Genomic DNA, 23,828 nt, shown 5'->3' on the forward strand with positions numbered 1-23,828 from the left:
GGTGACAATTTTGTCAGGTGCAACAGCTTTCGGCATTGCACTAGATTAAAATTTTATCTTTTCTTTTTCACTTTCTTAATGATCCATATTAATAACTGTTTTGGTTGCAATATCCAGGTGTTTATAATTGATAATTATCGTAGAAGATTTTAGATCAAATTAAGCACGTTTTTAAGGCAATTATGCAGAAAAACAATAACTTCAATCAAAAGGGCTGATTCTTGGACTGGGAAAGCTAAATGGTTGTCATATAACTTGTATTTCAAAAGTATTACATAGAAAAACACTGTGATGTAATGGGCACAACTTAGCTAGACTAATTACAGGTTTTTATAACAGCTATTTTTCCATTTCAGAAGTTTGTATAGTAGCTTGTGACCTAAAACCTAAAATCTAAATATTTGCATTCCTGGATTATAACCTGCTAAGTACAAAATTTACGACGAGCTTGTGACCATAACACTATAGCAGTATCCTTCATGCTAAGTAAGAAAAGAAAAAAAATAGTTATACTAGTCTGATTCTAGGCAAGTTGGTCATTTGAGCAAAGGAGTATTGACATCGGTACATCAAGCAACCTTAGTGATCTGTAATGGAACTCTTTTCATAAATCAATGGATAATATCTTTTTCCGACACCTTTAATCAACTATACATCACTTTATATCACCAAAAATTTGATGGGAAGTCAGAGATGATAGCGGTCTGATGAAGTGTGCTTAAAATGGTCACCTCTGCATTTTATGGCTCATCATCATGTTCCTGATTTTTGTTATATAACTGCTAGTCGTTCTTAGCATTAGATGTTTTAAAATTTGTGTTTAAATGTGACAGATTTGTTATAAAATATTAAAATGTCATCTATGCGTGACAGGTAAACTAGGAAAATAATTATGGAAAATGTTATGTACCCCAGAAAATGTTCTCAAAATTTTTATACATAAAAAGTCCCGCTGATTAATTTGAAACCTGAACAATCTTTATTCCCACCATAATGAAAAACAACAAAGGAAACTCAAGCATTTCAACTAGGAAATCCTCTTATATGTAATGCATTTTGAGTTGGCTGATCTAGAATTCTAGATTGAGGGACGAGGAGGATGCGCGTAAACTCTGCAGTGTTCCTTAGCAAGATGAGGGAATTTGGGGTGATTAGGAAACATTCCCTTCCAGCATTTTAGCGGCGTGACAGCAATTGCCTTGCAGCATTTCGCAGAAATGTTGAAACGATCTTCGTTAAAAAGGAACTCGATTATTTGGATTGTACATTTGTCTACAGCGGATAAAGGATGATAGCAATTCTTGACATAGTCGTAGGGGGCGTCTGGTTTATGCTCTGCTGTTGTCGAAACCAAAACGAACATCAGCATTGCTATGAAAATCATCGAATTCGACACCCACGAGTTTGAGTTTGCCATCGCCTTTTCCAGTGTGGCGAGTTTTGAACATCACTACTAGTGTTGCATTTTTATAGAAGTGTCACCAGTAACAGTCAAAGAGTAAATACAAGGAAGTTCTGAAATGTTAAATAAGCTGTGTTAATTAGAGGTTACTATACAACTATAGTAAAAACTGTAAATCGTAACTAATTGTTTCATATTTTTTGAAACTTTTAAATAAATTAAAAATATATAATTAACTCGAAATGTAATAATTTTCAAAAAAAAATTCGAAAGGTGATTAATAAATTACAGTAATATAAAAAAATCGAGCACGATTGGATATCCCAAGTGATGGGTTTATCCTCTGTAAAACATATAAGTCGCATTGAAAAAAAAAAAAATATTAATCAAGTTTTTTCAATAAATTGAAAATTTTTAAACACTCTCAACATATTTGATAGGCTTTAATAACTTAAGCCCAAATATGAAATGGGCCTATCAAAATATTACAAAACAATCTTGGCCCAGTGTGTGCGCGCTTTTGAGACGGAGGATGCTGAGCAGAAAGCCTAGCAAAATACAAGTGGTGGTGGAAGACAAAGACGAACTCGAGGAAGCTCGCAAACGCGCCGCCGCAAGCTCAGCCACCGGCGCCGGAGTCAACTCTCTTCTCCGTCACTTTGACAGATCATCCAACGACTCTTCCTCCAATTTTTCTCGCATCGGTCTTTCTTCGTCAAATTAATAATTGTAAGTATGATAAGTCTCTTTACTTTTTAGGCACTTTCTATATTAATTGTTTGTCATATATATGTTTGTTTATGTATGAGCTGAATATTATGACTGATATTAGATGATTAGATTAAAGAAAGGTTCAGTGCTTAGGAGTGAATTGAATAAAATATTAAGGAAAATTAGAGGTTGAAATGAACAATTATAAGAAGAGGGGAGACTGAAGAAAATGATTGTTGATATTTTTATGGCGATACGAGTAGGATTAAGTAATATAGATCATCGATTAGTCAACTGCGGGTTTGAGCATTGACAAGACTATTTGAATTATGTCAGTAGGAGTTTCTTGAGGATGTTAAGGTTTCGTGTGTATTTTGTTTTCTGCTAATGCAGTTGATTTCTCATTTAAAGTTTCCTTGTTTGTGAGATTAAAAAATGACGCACGGAAAGAACTTATAAATCTTTGATGTCATAAGTTGGATGCACAAATGATGTAATCTGAATTTTCAAAGTACTAGTTCTTTCAGATTGGCGTAACTTGGACTTCAGAATAATTATTATCATGATATATTGTATTTGATTACTAAATTTATTGTTTGCTATGTGTAAATTATAGATAATCTACCAGAACTAAATTCCAGTTTCTTTCACTGATGGAGGTCGAAGTGAAGATCAAGCTACCAGATTCGACTGCTCACCAGAATCTTCAAGCTCTCCTGACTCCATTTCAGTCGGCAGTCCACAGTCAGCACAACATCTTCTTTGATGGCGCCAATTCTGAGCTCTCTGCCAAGCGTGCTGTTCTCCGGCTTCGCTTCTACGGTGGCGATGCCAAGTGTGTAGTCTCTCTCAAAGCCAAAGCTGTATTAGTCGATGGTGTGAGCCGAGTTGAGGAGGATGAGGAGGAAATTGATCCATTGGTTGGGCAGGAATGTGTGCGTGACCCAACTCGTCTCAGATCTGTGGAATCAAGGGTGGTGAAGAGGGCTGTAGATGAGTTTGGGGTGAGTGAGAAAGGATTTGTGTGTTTGGGTGGGTTTAAGAATGTCCGAGGGGTTTATGAGTGGAAAGGATTGGTGTTAGAATTGGACGAGACAATGTATGATTTTGGAACCTGCTATGAGATTGAATGTGAAAGCACAGAACCGGAGAAGGCTAAGAAATTAATCGAGGAGTTTCTGATGGAGAATGGGATCAGTTATTCATACTCTGAAGCTTCAAAATTTGCTATTTTCCGATCTGGGAAATTGCCGTAGTAAGTTAATCTCCTTCATGGTTATCTTATGATCATGGCATTTGTGATTCTTTGCACCACAATCGTCTAAATTATGTGTGTATGTATATTGATGCCAGTAATCTGCATTGCAGCCTCTAGGGCATTTATGGACTTCCATGATGCTCTAATGAATGCATATACCTACACTAATACATTTATCGCGTCTGCATATGTTGTGATCAGCAATATTGGTGGTAACAAATTTTTCAATGAAGTGAAGGCACTGATTTTGTTTAAAACATGCATCCTTTACTAGTTACAAAAAATTAGACTTATTTCAAAACCACTGATATGATTTAATGGGTATCTTAATTTAGGGAAATTTTGATTTGTGATTGCAAGTATAACAGGGGGGGAAAAAATGAAGGAACCTGGACTGAGTAGGGGTCCTAGGATTAGTTTATGTCAAGCAGGCAAAAAGTGCAATATGCACTATTCTTTTTACATCAAACAATTGGAGCCTTTCTGCCCAATTTAATATTTCTATCTCATTAAAAAACACATAAGCCAAGCATAGTACTTTTGTTATCAGTTTCCTTTGTACATACTAGAAATTTGTGTCCAATTACAATTCAAAATTATTTTTAAATGTAGGTTTCTTGATGAATGGCTCATAAAGACAAATGGTGGGGTGTGAGACAACCTTTGCTGTATCGAAGATGGTAGATCTGGGTGACTTCAGCAGTACATCTTGTATCAGCTTCAAAGTTTATCTTCTATAAATTGCAATTTACAATAAACATGGATGGGTACTTTATCTAGATTGTTGGCATCATATTGCTCCCATTATTTTAATGTCACCTCTACTTAATATAAATCGTAGGGTTCACCTGTGACAAAAAAAATAAAAATCGTAGGGTTCACCCCTCTTTACTCTGAGGTTTCAACATTTGATGCAAATTGCTGGCTTAGTTTCTATCTTCTTCTCGGTTTCAAAACATTGCCATACCGGAGCAAAATCATGAAATTGATATACAAATTTACACCACATTCACAGACATTCATTGTCCAATGGATTTAGATCCATAATCATGGGTTTAAAGCATAAAACAACCACAAGTTTGCCCAATGTATGCAGCAAAATAGCTACGAGTTCACCCAATTTGTTAATTACCATCAGCATCACACACGTGCATCATTATCATCTCCAACATGAATCCACTTCTGAAATATTATTTTGTATAAAATCGAATGAATCTGCATTTGCATAGTAGTTCATAGAAATTAGAAAACATATTTGGTAATAACTAATAATTTGAGGATTTTTGAAATATATATTTTTTATAATGTCAAATGAATCTGCATTTGCATAGTTGTTAATAAAAAAAGCCCTGTACCAGCTACTAATAAATTGAGGATTATCCTGGCAGGAGACTTTCAGCAGGCTTCCCAGAAGACAATGATATGTAGAGTAGATTTCTTTCTTTTTTGTCTGTTTGACAACTGATGCAGCCCAACTAGGCCACTTGATCCAAACGAATAGTCAATTCTTCCTAAAATTATAGCATTAATTATATTATATTTCACTTTTAGAGAAAATGATTCTCAATTTAACATTCATCCTTACAATGAATACAAATCAGTGTTGTAGAGAATGAAAAATCGATTTTAATCGATCTTAATCAGTAAATATACCTACAAAAATTAATTAGAAATTAGGAAATTTAATCCGTTCAGTAAATTATAAATTAGAAATAAATAAATTTATTCAATATTAATTTAAATATGTAATACTCGTGAACATAGAAAAAAATAGCAAGTGAAAATGGGCGTCTGGCGCTGTTCGATAATATTGTTGTCGTTGTATCTTTCTGGACAGACATTTATCTCGACCGAGTCAACACGGACTCCCTCTTCGCATCTTCCTCCTCCAATCATCACCGATTCCGATACATTTCATCTATACATACACCTATACACACAACCATTTTAATTTGATTGTGTTAATTTACGACAATTACTCTCACAATGTCATCGGAGATCGAGGTTGTTAGCGAGGTGGAATCGCGAGACGCGGCGGTGGCGGCGACGCCGTCCGCCGACGAAGATAATTTGAAAAACGATGTGTACACGGCGGCGGCGTACGGAGATATGGAGAAGTTAGAGAGATTGGTGAGAATTGAAGGTTGTTCAGTTACGCAGCCGGATTCTCTAGGTTATTATGCGTTGCAGTGGGCGTCGCTTAACAATCGTCCTGCTGCTGCTCAGTATATCATCCAGGTGTGTGTGTTGTTTTATTGATGTTTAGTGGTGGTTTTCAAGTTTTCGGAATTTACAAGTCCGGTGAGCTGTATATGTAGTTTGATTGCGAGGTTTTTAAAAGAAGCGTAGGATGAGTACCGAGAATTTCAGCTGGGAGGGTTGCGAGTAGCTCAAGTAGGAGCTATGAAGTTTGTTATGATAGGAAATTAGTTTGTTTAAGATTTTAGGATGAATTCTCGGAATTATTAATAAATTTTGAAGTTTAGAAATATTCTGTTTGAAACAGGGCACATTTCGATTACAAACCGAGCTATAACCATTTTCCACACCGCAATCATAGTGTTACCCTTATTTATTTGGGGTTTATTCTTTTATTTTAGTATTGTAGTTGTAAAAATTTCAACTACTAATATATGTAATTTAAAAGACAACAGGGTTTATTAATCTGGTACGCTGAATTGAATTGAATTTATTAATCTTCTATGCCATTGTAGTTAACATTTTGTTATCATTAATTTCTTCTGGCAGCATGGGGGAGATGTGAATGCTGCAGATCACACTGGACAAACAGCACTGCACTGGAGTGCGGTGCGGGGAGCTGTTCAGGTTGCAGAGCTCTTGCTCCAAGAGGGTGCCAGTGTTGGTGCTGCTGACATGTATGGATATCAGGTTGATATCTCATTGTGTTTACATTATTTATTCTCTGAAGATATTTTTTATTATTGAGCCGAGCTTTATCCAAAGATTATAAACTTTGACTTACAATTGAAAGTGTATTTTTTTGTTAAAAGAAATTTATTAACAGAAAAGCAGCACTGGTATACATGACTATAGATAAGTATTTGAGGATTTTATAACTCATGCATCTGTGCTCTCATGATTGAATCTAATCTTATGGTGGATATGTTATTGAATTCTTTGAGCATACCTGACTTCGTTTAGCTAATCCTGATACGTAGGTGTAGGGCTCTTATAGGCGATTGACTGATTCTCTGATAGTTTGCCTAAGCACCTTTCTTACTTTGAGAGGCATTTATGACATTTAAACTTTCCGGTTCTCTTCCTAAGCGTAATTTTTTGAATAGTGCAACCGAACTCTTGATTAGGATATTTAGCATATTAGAACAGCTGTGTATCCAAATGAACTAGCTGAGTTGGATTAAAAGGATTTTGCATGTTCCGCCATGTGATGCTTTCTAGTAGCCAAAATGGGAATATACATTCTTTGGTAATATTAATACATGCATGAAATTCAGCTTGAAGTAAAATAGATAGCAAAATAACAAATAATTTATAGAATAAGGAAATAGGCCTGGTTGTCCTTTAGATATATAAGCAGTATGGGGGAGGAGGTGGTTTGCACTGCGTATGATTAACATTAAATGTAATGCATGTTACACTTGTAAGTAACTGAAATTGTACTTGCTAGTTTTCAGTTAGTCACTACAACAACGACCAAGCAACTCACTTAATATGAGCACATTTCGAATATTTTTATATAGAGGTACAGAGATGGTAGTAGAAGCCTGTCATTAGACTGTAACAAAAGGCTACTAGCAACTTCCAATATTTTTTTGAATACCCCTTTCAAATGTTGGACCCACCTTTTCAAGTAAAATTAAGGTCTGGTGTTTCATAGTTTCAATTTAAAAGGTAAATTATCTACATAAAGTGGCGGATACAGGACAGCTTTCCGCAGAATTCTATATGTATCTATGAAATCGAGTATGGAATTATGTTTACTCACTTTAAATTGAGTATCCCTTAAAACCTAGGACAATTATTTATCACTTATTACGGAAGGCCGAAGGGTTTTGATTTTATTTTTTAATTCCTGTTGGTCTTTGAAGTTCAGATAGAACTTTTAAAGAAAATGTCATCTTGTGTTGCCTGATCAGCTCTTTTCTCTTTTTTCTTTCCTTTTTCATTGTAATATCTAATATAACTATTGTCATTAATCATTCTGTGCCATATCTGTAATTTTCTTGTCCTCTCTTTATCTTGACATTCATATGCCGGAACACATAAATATGTTTTTGTATGTTGTCTTTGCTCAATTGCAGGCAACACATGTTGCAGCTCAATATGGCCAGACAGCATTCCTTTATCACATTGTTACAAAGTGGAATGCAGATCCAGACGTTCCAGATAATGATGGAAGAAGCCCTTTGCATTGGTAAGAAATCGTCAATCTTACATTTAAAATATAATATCTTTTTAGTGTCACTATTTTTAGTAGATTCATTTGTTGTGCTTGTATATTTAATTAGAGGGCCATTCCCATTTCTTGGATATCTGCGACTACAAGTTCGAACATTCCCAGCTTCATTTTCGTATTGAGGATTAATATATCTGTGTAATTGTAGGGCTTCATATAAAGGCTTTGCCGATTGCATACGCCTTCTTTTATTTTTAGATGCATATCGAGGACGGCAAGACAGGGAGGGTAATTTTTTTGTCTGGTCTTGTTACATTTTTTTTAATTATTATTTTGCAAGTAAAATATAGTGGAAGTGAGATCATAGTCTGTGATTTAGTTCAATTTTGCTTTGAAATCTTAGGTTGCACACCTCTCCACTGGGCTGCTATTAAGGGAAACTTAGAAGCATGCACAGTATTGGTGCAGGCTGGGAAAAAGGAGGATTTAGTCGTGACAGATAACACAGGTCTTACTCCAGCACAGCTTGCTTCTGATAAGAATCACAAACAAGTTGCCTTTTTCCTTGTAGGTATTCCTTTGTACTTGTAAAAATGAGTTTGGTTATTGTATATTTTCTTTGTTTTCGTTCTTTAGAGTAAGATATGACACAGCCTAGACCATGATGCCATTGTTGTTCATTCATTCAGTAATGCATAAATTTAAATCAGTATAAGTACCAGTTTCAACGAAATTAGGTTCTTGGTTTTTATTTTTAACACTCACGTTTCTATATATAAGATTGGGTTTTATATTCTCATTTAAATATCTCTCCTAGCTACCCGATCTCCCCGGGGACTCATTTTAAACACTCAAATCACTATAATATCACTAGGTTAATTCTAGAAAATTAATTGACAAAAAACTTAACCAAATTCTAGTCAAAAGATGAAAAGTATTATATGGCACACATAATAATAGTAAATCACAATTATACATGCTAAGGAACATAACATTAAAGACATATATAATTTTTTTTGTAATTCTTTTCTTAACACCTTCAACCATAATTGGTTCTTGTACTTGATTATTAGTGGTCAAACCAAAAGGTCCGCATTTCCTATGTCCAAAACTAATCTATTAGGGGAAAAAAAATTCCCTAATTCTGTTTTCTCCCCCAAAATTTAACAGAGTATATGTAGTGGTTTGAGTGCTTTAAACGAGTCCCCGTGGAGATCAGATAGCTAAATGAGTTATTTTGATTAAAACGGTGATCACTTTCATTTATAACCCATATAAGACTATACTCCCCTCTGTCCTACAGAATTTGGCGTTTTGTAAAATTTAAAACCCATATAAGACTATATATATATATATATACATATATACCTTGTCAACTTTATTAATTGAACTTAATTAGAGTCTTTGTTTTTCCAACTAATGTGTCTAATTACTATGATTATTGGATAGGTGAACTGATCTTCCATTTAATTATATTTGCAATGTATGGCCATCCTATATTACTAGTAAAGAGTGTAATATTGTGAGATGATGCTCTCTTTATGTAAAAGTCTGAATCAAATACCAAATCTATATGGAATATATTCAACACAGAAGTAATTCAACACTGATCAAATTAACCTGTTTTAAAACGTGACTGGCGGACAAGTGATACCAATATATATCTGTCACAGTATCTGGTTTCTGTAATGTATTACTAAGATGTTCATGTAAGTATCACTACCCTTACTAGGAAGTGAATGTGTGATTCAGGTGTAGTACCATTCACATATTGGATGCTGATCACGATGATGAATTCTTACGTTCGCAAGTAACTAAGTTTAGGTCTTTATATTTGTTCTAGCATCTACACTTTTCCCATGTCAGTCTTCCTTTATTTAGTCGACTCGGTTGTGTTTTGTCTTTTGGAACTATCCTCCTTTGTTTGTTATGTTATTTGACAAATCCTTTTCAACAGGGTAATGCTAAGAGGCTGCTTGACAAACGTTGGGATGTAAATAGTCGCCTTGGACAACTTTCAAAATTAGGACTAGCACCAATACTATGGTGTTTGATCTTCTTGTTACTTGTGACCTATGTTCACTCAGTCATCATGGGTATGACTGACTGTAACATATTTGTGTATTTATTGATTAGAAGGGTTGCAAAACAAGGTGAACTTGACTATTTCCATGTTCAATGCAGTTTCAAATCTTCCCAAGTTGACCACTGGGCTCGGCTTTTTTGCATGGTTGGGTGTGCTGTTATCAACTTCTGGACTATTTTTCTTCTATAGGTGTAGTAGGTATGTGCTGTTCCGGGGGGGCAAAACATCTGTCTGACAGTTTTTATATATATGCTATTGTTAATTAAAGAAACAGTCCCCTATGTCAATATTTAAGAATCGCCTCCTCATAATATATGATACTGCATCAATTTAATAGATCTTGAGTTCTGACTACTAAACACTGTGCCCAATAATTGTATAATATAGGTGAATATTTTTCGAGGGTGTCAAAGAATTAGTACACTGTATCCAAAAACAGACCTTATTTGCCACACCATGTTAATTAACTAATAGTAAATATATTAACTAATTAGCATTTAAATTAAACCAATAAGTATAATATACCAAACGATAAGAAATTGAATTGAAGTGTTTATAATTATATATGAGTTTATAAACAAGGAAACAATGCATATACAATCAGTTTTTTAGTAGTGTCACCAATTTTATTTCTTATATCCTTTTAGTTTTAGCATAGAATGCATCTGTTCGTCTTCATGACTTCAGACAGGATGGTTCTTATTAGTAACTTTGTTATCAGCGCTAAACAATTTTTTGGCCAGAAATTTCTATTTAGTTAATTATTATAATGCTGTATTTGTAATTTTGTGTATTCATGACGTTTTCCATGTATATTTCTTCATTTAAATGCTTGTGTTGATCTTTTATTTTTTTTCTTTTTCTTTCTTCTTGTTTTTTTTTGCGAAATACTTTGATTAATTATGTTTCAGTTGCATAGTGAAAAATATAGTTACAATTTATTTTTTTTGCTGATAATTAACACACTCATGCACTGATCTTGTTCGAACCCTCGGTCAGTGGAGCACAGACGATTTCATCTGACCAAGAGGTCATTGGTATATATAGTTACTATTACCTGTGGTTGTGGTGAAACTTTTGTTTTAGAACAAATTTTTCTTCAGCTTTTTATCTGCCACCATCAGCTATATTAACAAGAGACTTTCTTTTGTTGCTTAGTGTAACTTCACATGGTAGTTTTCCTAATTTATTTTATACACTTCTTTTTTATGTAGAAAGGATCCAGGTTACATCAGGATGAATGTTCATGATTCACAAAATATGAAGGATGATGTAAGTAGTTTAGTTAATACTGCTACCATGTCTAGTATATTTTGGTCCTTGGAGCTACTTTTCTTTTTTCTGATGCTCCTTATCGCACTTTTTTTGAGAAGCATGATTTGATCTATTTGCTTTTACTTGATTATGGTTTCCTAGGAACCTTTGCTGAAGATTGAAATTGGCAATCCTGCTTTGCTTGATGGTAATTGGTCTTTGCTTTGCCCGACCTGCAAGGTGCTGTCTTCTTTTCATTCACAATTTCAACTCGGCATTCGCTTGCCTTTAAAATAATTTGTAACGAACTCTGTTATGATGTCCATCAGATTGTTAGGCCTCTCCGTGCAAAGCATTGTTCTACTTGTGATAGATGTGTTGAACAGTTTGACCATCATTGCCCCTGGGTATCTAATTGCGTTGGCAAGGTTTGTGGTTGTTTTATCCTAGTAGCTATATGAATAATTTAATATCAATCGTAAGGACCTATCTACCTTTAGATAGTTCCATATCTTCAATTTCGAGGAAATAAGACCAGATTAAATATTTCGACTTAGCACCATAGCGGCAAATTCGTTAATACCGAAGTAATGCATCTGATGCGGACTTTTCTGCTAAAGTTGCGTATATATTTGTGAAAGATCACATATGATGACCATGAGATCTGTTCAAGGTTGAACTGATTCTTTCCAGTATGCTCCTCACCTTCATAAAATTTTCGTTTGAGATCTTCTTCACCATTATACTTGGAGTTCTTGAGAACTGGGTTTTTAGAAATAATATATGTGTCATACTGTTAGTTCGATAGACCCATGTCGTACCTTGCTTAAAAAATTGACCAGTGCCTGATTCAGTTATACTTTTACTAATATAAATTTTAAATACAGAAAAATAAATGGGATTTCATGTTGTTCCTTGTGTTGGAATGTTTGGCTATGATGTTAACTGGTGGGATCGCTCTCACAAGTAAGTCCCATGTTTTTGTTTATTTAGTTTAACAACATAACTTTCATTATGCGCCTGGTTTTATTTTGCCACAAAAGAAGTTATCCTGCTGATTTTCTTTTCTGGTAACGCGATGCAGGGGTTTTGACTGATCCTTTAGCTCCATCTTCATTTGGGGCGTGGCTAAATCATGCTGGTAATCAGCACATAGGTGCTATAGCATTTATTATTCTAGATTCTTTCATCTTTCCTGGTGTGGCAATCTTGACTATTGTACAAGCTTCTCAGGTATGTCCTCAGATTATGTTAGTGTCATAATCTTGATCATCTTTTTTTTTCCTTATTAGTTCCTAATTGTTGCCTGCCTGCGATTTACTTATATAGTTAAACAAGAAAGTTATATCTTCTACATTAGAGCACAATAGGATGCACTAAAAAGCACTTATACAAGAGTCCACACTATGTGTGTAGCTTTTGTTTAACTCTTTTATGATTGATATATGATTCTCTATTAGCTCTTTCACATGAAAACTTTTGACCCTGTGAGGTACTACTAGACTAATCCCTGTAGTGCAGTTGAGGCTCTTATTTAAGAAAGCAATAGGGTTCTAGCACTGGTAGCAGTTTAAGTATGTCTTTATGTCAGCTAATTTTGATGTGGTGGTTGGGTTGAAAAGGCTGTGACCTTGTCAATTGGTAAAATTTTAAATATTATAAAGGAGTTTCAGGTTTAACATTATGGTACATGTGGACTCCAAAGTCTTTATATTCTAGGTGAACTCGTTTTTAAGAAAATAAAGTTCTTTTAGTGGCTCCATAATAGTATATATGTTGTTGGGATTATATTATTTTATGCATTGAATTATATATCTACATAACAAGCACAACAATTCATCGTATAAAAAAATTATTTTTGTCTCTTATATGCGAGTAACAAACATCTAATAATGCATTATCACATTTTTGCTATAACATTCCTTTCAAGTGGCTCCGTTCTAGTCTCTTATGTGATAATTAAATTACATAGATATTGATGAGTAACCGGTCCTACTCTAATGAAAACTAGTTAAATAAAAAACCTATGCTATTAAGGAGAATGGGAAGGTTTGTGGGCCCAGGATTGGATCCCGAGGTAGGTCGGGGTGGGGTCTGGTGGGGGCTTTGGGTCTATCTGGAGTTTTAGTGAGGTTGTAGTGGGCCCGAGGTGGATTGAGCAAGGTCTCAGGTGGGTGATGTTATAAGGGGGTTTCGTTGGTTTTTATTTAGTTTCCATTTAAGTGGTTTCTATTTGATCATTTATCTGTGTGTGTGTGTAAATTTCTATGGAGTCTACTAATTTATTGGAGTCTTCGGAGTCCATTTATGTTCTGCGAATAAAATATCTTGTAAAACGTGTTTCACAAATATCATTACTTCAATAAAATCTTACAAATCTCATACATTCACAAGTACAATATGTATGTTTTGCAACATGAACATGTATGTTCTGCAAAAATGTTTTATAGAATAATATATTTTGTAACCAAAATATTTTCAATAAAATAGTGATGTTTGTAGAACATCATTCGAAAAATAATATGTTGTACAACATTTTAAGCTATATTTTACTTGCAAAATATATATGGACTCCAATAAAAGTGTGGACTCCATAGAACTTAACCCTGTGTGTGTGTGTAAGGTACGGGTTCCTGACATACGTATGATACAACATACTATTAGCAGCTTTTCCCACTTTATGGTGTTAACCCTAGACTTTTGATGAAAATTTAGGGGGCTATTGTATCTTTCAGCAGAAGAATCACTCGTCCTAGGATTATTTTTTCTCTCGCTGAAAGTATGTTGCTTATAATTGCTTGTTGGGGACCATTACGGCATTACCCAAATGATTAAATAGAAACAACGGAAAAAAAAACCCATAAGATATCACCTAGCCCTAATATGACATCACCAAAATGAGGGCCACCTCCGACCCCACTCTATCCATCTTGGGCTCACTAGAGCCTCATGAAGGCTCTAAACAGGCCTTTGATAGGCTCTAGACACGTTAAGAGCCTCCACAGGGCTCCACTCCACTCCTACTAGGCTCATCAAGGCCCACGATCCATTCTCGGGCCCCACCATCCTTCCCATTCTCGTGGAGAGGGGAGAGGGGGCCAGTGCTCAAATATAAACTAATTTAAGCCTTTAGATTAATCTAATCTAATGGCCCGTGGAGGCACCACAAACAAAAGAAATATACCCTCACATACATAATTTTGTTCGTTCTTTGATTTCTTCCCGTCAATTGGTGAGTTTTTTTTAAATTTGACTTCACTATATTTTTCTCCATTTCTCAACGATCAATTTGCATACTATGTGTACTATATTTCGACGTGATTTAGGAATTTTTTTATGTCAAAGTGAAACAAAAGACATGAGTGGTCACTGCAGTTCTATTCAGTGATTATCGGCCATTCTCATCCACCCACACCCACCTCCTACCTGCTCCACTACCCTTCACTACTTCCAGAGCCACCTACTACATTAGAATCACATTTTATGTGTATTCTATAATAGATTTTATAATAAAATAAATGATTTGTGATGGGATGCTACAAAACTCTCTGTAAGAAGATTCTCTCCGGAATGCATTCCAGGATGAATGCCTTAGAAAAAGAACACTATTGTAATACTTCTTCTTTTATATTTGTTAAGATTATAATCCACTTAGTTAAACAACAAACAGACGTATCCGGTGTATCTCGCTTATCGCAAAGTCTGGGGAGAGAAAGATGTACACAGTCTTACCTTCATTCAAAAGAATGGAGAGACTCTCTTAAGAAACACTTGGCTTGTGTGCGATTATGTCCTAAGTGAAGATTACAATATATAAGAAAATAATTATAAACAAGATATATCAAATACATCCACAAATATAAATTTGATCATATAATTCGTCAAGTAATCAAGAAAATACTTGAGTCCATAGTTATCATTAATGGGGCTTACCTCGGACTTACCTGTGATTTGAATTAAACCATCACATCTGCGGATTTCGTTATACCACCGAATATCTCCAGCCTCTTCAATTATTATCTTGATCTTCTTCCTCTTAAATAATATTAACCTTGATTTTTGACACCTTCTGCTGTAAAGTATTCTGAATACATGTCAGCATGTGTCTTTCGACAGTGTTTCCTGATAGTACAGTTGTGCTTTATACTTAATACATGGAATCTATCATCGAATCTCATCTAATTTATTAAAATTAAATATAATAGAATCGCGAACAGAATTCAGCACAGAATTAAGGATAGAGTCATATATATTACTCTAGTTAGAACCCTTAAAATGAGAACTAAATGAGAACCATGTCGAAACATAGCATATATGGTATACAAATTGATCGTTGGGAGATGAATAAAAATTCAGTGAAGTCGGATTTTGAAAAAAGTTTACGATTGAAGTGAAAAATTAAATTAAAAACAGCAGGGATTAGGTGGGGTTGTGTGTGTGTGGGTGTATTGTATTTGTGTGTGATGCCCTTGGCGGGTTGTCAGATTAGATTGAATATATGGCTGAGATTAGTTCTCATATCTCACATATGTATGTGGTTCTCATTTGAGCACCTGCATATATATATAGGCAATTGCTCATATACAAACCAAAATTATAATGGATAGTATAAACTAATCCAAGTCCTTAGATGTATCTAGTCTAATGGCCTCCTAGAAGTCATCACACACAGTTAAAATACACCCTCTCGTACGTGATTTCACATGATCCTCTTCGTTTCTAATTTGATCTTTCCCGTCAATCGGTGAGCTTTTTTTGAAATCCGACTTTACTGTTTTTTCCTCGTCTCCCAACGATCAGTTTGCAGACCCCATATGTGCTATATTTGGATGTGATTTAGAAATTTTTTATTTTAGTTTTTAGTTTTTTACTTTTAAGGAAGATTTGTAGTGGAGTTCGACATGTGTGTGTGGGTTGGGTGGGTGTGTGTGTGGGGGGGGGGGGTGGGGGGGGGGGGGGGGTTGAGAGGATTAAAATTATATGTTTATTTGTGGCATTAGTAATTTAACAAATTTGTAGTTAGGTTTATATAATAAGCCCAATTGTTATCAGGCCTTGGTCTATTAGGTTACTTAACTAGGGTCCACATGCCCTATATAAAGTATTGCAGTCCCCATATTAAAATCAGACTTGGTTATTGATTTATTGGGATATAAAAATATTGAGTTGGGTGTCTTTCATGGGTTGGCAATGTGTAGTTTCTCTCCGTTCTGCTGCGGTTGGAAATCATCAGGGTAGTGGTGTTCTGAGGTTCTGAGGTTTTAGTCCATATATCCATTGTTTTATGAGTATTCATGCATCACACTTGATATAAATTGCATACCATTAGCTTAGAAATATTGTTGTAGAGGGTCAGGTGCCCCATGGGTCTTGGCCCTTTTTAATATGATTTATTTGTATGCATTATTCGTGTTTTGAGCTGCCCATTCACTGTGGTTTCTATTCTTCCACTGATGTCGAATTAAATGTTATTTCTTTTTAAAATATTTGTTTTTGGTTTTTCCTTATTAATACTATAAGTTTTTGAGAAGACACCTTATGGATCCAAAACTATTGTGTGACAGATTTCGCGCAATATTACAACCAATGAATTGGCCAATGCAATGCGCTATAACTACCTTAAAGGACCAGGCGGTCGATTTCGAAATCCATATGATCATGGATGCAGGAAAAACTGTTCTGATTTCTTGAGAACTGGATACAATGAAGATGTAGAGTACAAGGAAGAATCAGCTCAACCTGAGGGAATCAGTCTGATGCATATGAACAGAAATTCACTCTTGCAAAATGGGGTCTCTGGATTGTCTAAACCAACCAATGGAAATAGTCATGTTGCCATAAATATGAATGGACAGTCGAATCACCGGCATGGCCATGTACATTCGTCACAATGTAACCATAGCGATGATAGTAAAAATGATTCAGTTCCCTTAGGGTTGGGTCTTGGTCTGGGAAGGAACTCTACCCGGTCCATTTTAGCTGTATGATTCAACAATACCATTATCGTTCAGCCTGATATTTCTGTTGTGGGGAACTATCTATAGGCACAAATCTGTACATTGTAAAATCAGTTGGTTACTGCTTATACAAGTTCTGTGCTTTAACTTTATGCTCCTGCAGTACGGAAGTTGAATTAATCACTTGGTTATCCTAAGATGATGCGCAACTATCAAGTATAATGATATTTAACTCGAGAAAAAAATGTTATACCAAAATGCAAAAGCAAAATATTATATATATAGGCAATAAGGTTTTGTATGTTATTTAAGATCTTTGCAGACTACATATATATGTTGTGTGAATTCGTAGTGTGCAAGCTCTGTAAAACTTAATCGTAGTTTGTGATGGATATATAGTCTTCAAAGTGTGCAACCTCAATAGAACTCAATCGTATTTTGTAGTGGAGTATAATTCTTAGTGAAATGGGGTATATATAGACAATTATTTAAATACAGATAACTGAAACGAGAAACCATTTCTAAATGATATTACTCCTCCTCTGTATGTATATTACGCGTTTCTTATATGTTATCACTTATATAAGACTCTCCTTTTCTTTTATTTGCTCTTATTTAATTCATCTCAGGTCCATTACGCATCCTCTATACGCCTATTATTCATTCTCTATTTGTCATCATCAATTTAGGCTGTTATCACCTATCTAAGATTCTCCTTTTCTTTTATTTGCTCTTATTTAATTCATCTCAGGTCCATTACACATCCTCTGTACGCCCATTATTCATTCCCTATTTGTCATCATCAATTTAGGCTTTCCCTTACTCTCACTCAATTCATCTCGAGTTTAGAGCCTCGTCAAGACTTTGGACAGGTTCTAAATTGTCCTAAAAATCAAGTTTTAGTCTCATCACCACTAAATCTTATCTCGATCCTACTAAATCTCATTTAGGTGCCTTCTAGACCTAACTCGATGTCCATTCCTATCCAAAATTTGTGAATTTTGAATTTTGTAGATCTCATGAAGAAAGCAAGGTTGACATTTTTTTTTTATCAAAGAGCATTGGTAATGAAAAATATTTATTTGTTCACGACAAAAATAATTCCAAACATAAATTTTATCTTATCATTTTTTCCTCCATTCAACACTTCACGCCTTCAGTGTTGAGTTTACAGAGTTGGCTACTAACATGCAAAAATAAAAATTTACTCTTTAGAAATTAAAATGCATAACTTATCCAAAAAGATATTTATTTTATAGCAATGCAAGTGTGAACAAACAAACACACATTTCACCATTAAAACCAAATAGTGTTTCTGTCATCCAGTAACAACAGAGTATAACAGGTGGATGATGCAGAAGAAAGCTTCGAGCTTACAAATGACTTTACACAAATGATGCACCAAAAAGAAAAAGGATAAACCAAAACTGCATAAAACTAAGGTCTATTCCTGAATATCTTCACTTTACCAAACCAATATGGGTACGGGGGAGGAGATGAGGGTAAAGCAGCAACTAACAAAAACCCAAATCTCTGCTGGCTCATCTTGTCCCCCAAAAATTAATAAACAATGTCCTTCTGCTTCCCTTGTAATTAAGTATAAAATAACAAATCTAAGCAACCAATAAATTGACCGTCTACAGTAATGGTGCAGCTGAAACCAAAGTATGCGTATGATGCCGATGAACCTGCATAACGTGATTATGGTAGTAAGTATGAAATCTTTGAGATAAGCCTAGGTAAAATTTAGCATAAGAGCTATACAAGTGCATAATTCATGATTATTAACGAATGTTAACCCTGTTCCAGACCAGCCCATGCATGACATCTAATGCACAATATTTATGTTAGATGGGTGACTTGTATTTAGAACATATTTCTTCCAAATTCTAACAGTCAAGGGATTTAGTAATGTCATAATCACAAGCCAAGTTTACCCAAAGGCTAGAAATTAAGCTCTAGATTCACCAGCAGTCACATCCATCCACGAAGATGGTCCCAGAAACAAACCCAGCTGCCCGAGGAACTAAATTATTGACTAGTCAGTAGTCACTTATCTGGGTTGGCCATCTGATATTCTACACCCACAGTTTATGTACTAAAGAAGCTAAGTGGATGCACAGGCAAAAACATAATATAGCAAAGACAGGGAGACACAATCATGTCCATACTTGTTAAATGAGATTGTGGCACAGAGTTTACACCAGACTATAATAAATGATAAGACATGGACAGGTTTTTATGTACCAAATTATAAACTTACTATCCAACACTCAGTAGTCATGTGACACCCCAAATTTCAAAGATCCTCCTATTGCAGATTGGCACCGGCCAAGGTATTCAATTACCAGAAAAATCCACTCTAAATGCTAGAATCACAATATAATTTTTACTTGTAATCTAGTGTATTGTGAAAGCGGGATACTATACGCGAGAATTTTTAATAATTATTCATACAGGGTGTATAACACTTGATGTATATGTGTATGACTTTTTTGACACCTATCAATCTCTGTTTGGTAAATTTTACATGATACAATATCTCATCATCAATCAAATATACATTCATTATTAACTTCTAATATGACGGAATTGTGTCAGGCTGCAGCTCTAGACGGGAACTTTGAGGGGATTTCTTTTTATTTATTTATTTTTTTATTTTTTATTTTTTTTTTTTGGGGGGGGGCACAAAAAAATCATATAGGTAATCGGCACAAAAAAAAATCACATAGGTAATCCGACATAAGTTACTTACATAAATAGACGCAGAAGAGTGCAAATCACAAGTGCAGCAGAAATCAGTTCGAGTTTTTTTTTGTCAGCTGCCAGCAAACACTCATGAATGCTCCAGGACTTGATAGAACTCTGAAGCTCGTCTGCGAAGCAGTGGTTCCAGTCGGAAAGAAGGAACACTAGGTTGCCATTTTTTTGCTTCATACATTTCATTCCATGCTTGTACTATTTCATCGATATTAAATCCTAATCCTGCAATCAGTTTGATGAAAAAAAACTGAGAAGTTGATATAGATTTTCTTAAGAATGTAAAATGCATAACATCTCATATAGTACCAAAATCTCCTACCTTCTGATGATGTGCCATTGGAAGAGTGGTTCTTTATCATAACAGCCAAGTCTGTTTGAGAGGCTCCAGCAAGCTCAAACTTTTCAACTCCAGCCTCCAAGCTTTCGTGCCAAACTGGAAGGCCTAGTTTGTATTCCATGATTGATCTTTCATACAGGATGGTTCCCCACAACATGTTAATCTGAGACCTCATATTTGCAGCCTGCTCTTTAGCTTCATCCACAGTTATGTCTTTTATTAAACCATGTGAACCCAATTTCTTTAGAAGGGCTTTCACCTTATTTGCATCGGATATTTCATTTTGACGCTGCGCTTCTGCATCCTCCCACATCTGCATTCCCTTATCCATATTGTCCTCGGCACAATTATAAAGTTGAATCATGTCTGACGAAGGCCACATTTCCAAATTAACATTGGTAGCAATTGCATGATACCAGGTAAGTTTTGCGAGCTCAAACTGCTGCTGTCCTAGAGCTACAACTCCTTCATAAAAATCTTGTTTGATTTTTAGTGCTTCTTGGTATCTCTCTCCTGCTTTTAGATATTCCTTCCGTGCCCAATCAAATGCATCTTCAACCTGCGTAAGTACAGATTTTCCTGAATCTTCTGTCAAGTACACTCGCTTCCTTGCCCTGGACATATGAACATTTCCCCAATTGAACAAGGCCAGAGCTGCCATCTCCTGGAATTTATCTGATGCTGTGTTGAAAATGTCTTGGGCTTCTTCACTTGTAATTGCCTCCTCCATAGCTTCTGTGTAGAACTTCATTCCAAGCTTGTGAAGATCCAGATAGGCATCAGAATTCACTCCAATGTGGTTCTTAAATAGTTGAGCAAACTGGACGATCCAGTCATCAATACAAGATGAACGACCATGTCCTCTCTCTTCCCTTTTAACCACCTCAAAGAATGGGTCTTGTTCCGGATTAACTTCTACGATATACAGCCTGAGAGAACTGTGTTGTTCAGCAGCTGCTTCAGCCAATTTCAATTCTTCATTAGTTGTAAGAGTAACCAAATCACCTTCTTGGTCCCTGTATTTGACAAGGACAGCATTTAAACCTGGAAACCGATCACGTATTATTTCCCTCAGTTTCAAGATACTGCAACCTATTGGAGCTTGAGCCCATCGTATATCTTCCCCAAACACCAATTTTAGGGTCCTTTTTGGCTCTTCTTCCATAACATTATCTATATGGTCCTCCACTATCAACTTATCTTCAGGACTCCCTTCCTCAACATTTTCTATAGCTTTCTCCCTAACTTCATCCTCCTCATTTTCTTCCATAGTTGTATTCTCCTGAGTGTTGTCTCCAGCCCTTTTTTCCTTTACTCTGTTACTCTTCTTTTTTGTCGGCACGGTATAAGTAGGTTCCAGATACTCAGGGATTTGAACTGAATCAATCTCGGGTTCATTCCCCTTGGGACCTTTTATCCCAATTGATCTTTTCACTCTATCGGCAATTTCCAATGCCATAAGATTATTTGGCTCCATCTTCAGAACAGTGCTAATGTCTCTCAATGCCAATTCCAGCCGATTCATTGCCTCATAACACCTAGCTCTCTTCAAAAGCGCTTTGCTATATTTAGGCGTGACTTCAAGAGCCAAATTACACTCATGAATTGCTCGAGGATACTCATTAAGACCCATCTGCATATAGCAAGCAGCCAGGTTACTCCGTAGATATGATACATTTATATGATTCCGTGGAAGCAACTTTAGAGCCTTCTCGTATTTCAACATGGCACCTTCATAATCCCTACTCTGAAAACACTTATTCCCTTCGTCTTTCAATTCCTGCGACATTGAAATGAACACTGCTGTATCCTTATCATAAACATTTTGCGCACTTTCCCCAACCTTATTCTGTCTAGTTTTCGAACTTCCTGATATATCTCCTGCATGTTTTTTCTTCTTCCCAAACTTTTTCACCATTATGACCGCAAAGATCGAAACTTTACAAACCTCTACTGCTATCTATCTGCTAGCTACCACTTCAAATCCAACCTATCAAACTCCTTCACAATTCAGCTAGACAATTGACCTAATTAGACTAAAAAACCCACAAAATCTTGATATACTACTTGCCCTTGTACCACAACCAAAACCCAAATCAAATTCACTTAATCACAGATAAATAACACAACCCAATTCAATATCATACCATAATCTCCAAAAAGAAACCTTTTATTGAGCTCAACTATGAACAAACAAACACAAGACCCTGTATCTTTTAAGACCAAACAAATCTTTAAAAAAGATAAAAATACAAATTGACTATAAGAAGAAACTTATCTGGGGAAGCTTTGGAGCCTTCAAATGCAAGAAATGTTTATTCAAGATTTGATTTTTGTACGTATGTGTGTGTGTATATGTTGAAGAAATGGTCTGGCAGTCTCCGGGGATATTTGACTTGTCGTGGCAGGGTTGTTTTACTGCTTAACGTGAACGCCAAAAACATAAAGCTTGCATTACTATATTAATTAATTAATTAATGATAATGAATTAATGATAAGAGATTTCGTTTTAATTTGTTCTGTCAGGGATGTTTTGTTTTTCTAATAAATAATATGTCAGGAATTTAATTTTACACCGCTAGAGGTTCTTCTTTTTATGCTAACAAATCACAATATTACTGTATGTACTACTATGTACAAAAGGGAAATCAAAATAGAATTTTAGAAATCTCACTGCAATTATTTATTTTTTTATTTGTTTAAAGTTGATTTGTGGGGAATATCGGTAGCTCATCTCTTCCACTACTCCCTGTTTTCCTCCATGAACCCTTATATATACAAGTTTTTTATTTGTCCTGATTTCGGACTGAGGCTTTCTATCAATTTAAAAATTTATCAATTTGAAGAGTATTTATTTTGAAGGATTTTACTATTGATTATTGTATTGAAGGCAAAAATTTATAAGAAAAATTGAATATGTAATAAGTACCAATTATCGCTACAAAATATTATCCTCTTTACCTTTTTATTTGACACTTTGACTTTAGATACACACTTTTAAGTGTTTTGATAGGATCGTAAAATATATTATTTTTAAAAAATTCATTTTTTGAATAAAGATATATAACCAATATTTTTATTCACAAAAAAATCAATTAAAATTAATAAATTTTACTATCCAATCAGCCAACTAAAGAAGTGTGTCAAAAATTAAAACGTTAAATAAAAAAACAAATGAGTACAATACTTAACAACTTCTCAAATTTTACTGTGCCCTAAAAGATTATTATTTAACATCGTCTCATAACATATATAAATCAACTATTTGATAAATGATTTATGAAAATAAATATTTAATTCCGAATAAAATTATATAGTTTTTTAAATATTACATATTAAGAAAGTGATCATATTGGTTAATGAATAGATATATATATGTTTTTTTTCAAGAAATACATATTTCATCTTTGAAAATAAACCTTAATTTCTAATGAGGCAAACACATTTAGGATCTGTTTGGGAGTGCTGTTAAAAATTGCTGTGCTGTCAGAATAAGTGCTGGTAAAATAAATGTTGTGTTAGAAATCAGATAACTGTTTGGTAATTTTTAATATTAACTTATTTGAGTTATTATAATATAAAAAATAATAATGTTTTTGGTGAGGTTTTATAATGAAATCTATAATAGCATTCTGCAAAAGATGAAACACAACTTTTTCCAAAAGCATGGGAGGACCTGCCT

The 23,828-nt window shown here is 34.8% G+C and overlaps 3 protein-coding genes across 4 annotated transcripts; 2 read left to right on the forward strand and 1 right to left on the reverse strand.

Annotated features, from left to right (window-relative positions):
• Positions 1-1,919: 1,919 nt before the first annotated feature.
• On the forward strand, positions 1,920-4,164 carry LOC108210593 (triphosphate tunnel metalloenzyme 3). 2 transcript variants are annotated; one of them, XM_017381946.2, is made up of 3 exons: positions 1,920-2,131; positions 2,730-3,368; positions 3,984-4,164. In XM_017381946.2, coding segments are annotated over exons 2-3 (603 nt in total). In that variant the 5' UTR covers positions 1,920-2,131; positions 2,730-2,766; the 3' UTR covers positions 3,985-4,164. The 2 variants fall into 2 exon arrangements, with proteins under 2 accessions (XP_017237435.1, XP_017237436.1); XM_017381947.2 differs by lacking the exon at positions 3,984-4,164 and having other exon boundaries at positions 1,990-2,131; positions 2,730-3,369.
• Positions 4,165-5,116: 952 nt separating this feature from the next.
• On the forward strand, positions 5,117-17,198 carry LOC108215006 (protein S-acyltransferase 24). The gene is made up of 13 exons (XM_017387307.2): positions 5,117-5,609; positions 6,120-6,260; positions 7,655-7,767; positions 7,958-8,037; positions 8,153-8,316; positions 9,707-9,845; positions 9,934-10,033; positions 11,050-11,107; positions 11,252-11,329; positions 11,419-11,517; positions 11,977-12,055; positions 12,174-12,322; positions 16,654-17,198. Exons 1-13 carry the CDS (start codon positions 5,358-5,360, stop codon positions 17,074-17,076), a joined length of 1,875 nt encoding a protein of 624 aa, XP_017242796.1. The 5' UTR covers positions 5,117-5,357; the 3' UTR covers positions 17,077-17,198.
• Positions 17,199-18,316: 1,118 nt separating this feature from the next.
• Positions 18,317-22,581, reverse strand: LOC108214952 (protein PHOX1). Its single transcript, XM_017387225.1, has 3 exons — positions 20,129-22,581; positions 19,802-20,031; positions 18,317-18,734 (listed from the first exon to the last, which is right to left on the reverse strand). Exons 1-2 carry the CDS (start codon positions 22,062-22,064, stop codon positions 19,883-19,885), a joined length of 2,085 nt encoding a protein of 694 aa, XP_017242714.1. The 5' UTR covers positions 22,065-22,581; the 3' UTR covers positions 18,317-18,734; positions 19,802-19,882.
• Between the last annotated feature and the right edge of the window lie 1,247 nt (positions 22,582-23,828).

Source organism: Daucus carota, chromosome 3, assembly GCF_001625215.2.
Source record: "Daucus carota subsp. sativus chromosome 3, DH1 v3.0, whole genome shotgun sequence".
Taxonomy (NCBI): Eukaryota; Viridiplantae; Streptophyta; class Magnoliopsida; order Apiales; family Apiaceae; genus Daucus; species Daucus carota.

Coding starts and splice junctions, on each gene's coding strand:
- LOC108214952 (XM_017387225.1), bottom strand. CDS start 22,064: ATGGTGAAAAAGTTTGGGAAGAAGAAAAAACATGCAGGAGATATATCA. Junction 20,032..20,128: donor CAATGGCACATCATCAGAAG/GTAGGAGATTTT, acceptor AACTGATTGCAG/GATTAGGATTTAATATCGAT.
- LOC108210593 (XM_017381946.2), top strand. CDS start 2,767: ATGGAGGTCGAAGTGAAGATCAAGCTACCAGATTCGACTGCTCACCAG.
- LOC108215006 (XM_017387307.2), top strand. CDS start 5,358: ATGTCATCGGAGATCGAGGTTGTTAGCGAGGTGGAATCGCGAGACGCG. Junction 11,330..11,418: donor TGCTTTGCCCGACCTGCAAG/GTGCTGTCTTCT, acceptor GATGTCCATCAG/ATTGTTAGGCCTCTCCGTGC. Junction 11,518..11,976: donor TATCTAATTGCGTTGGCAAG/GTTTGTGGTTGT, acceptor TTTTAAATACAG/AAAAATAAATGGGATTTCAT.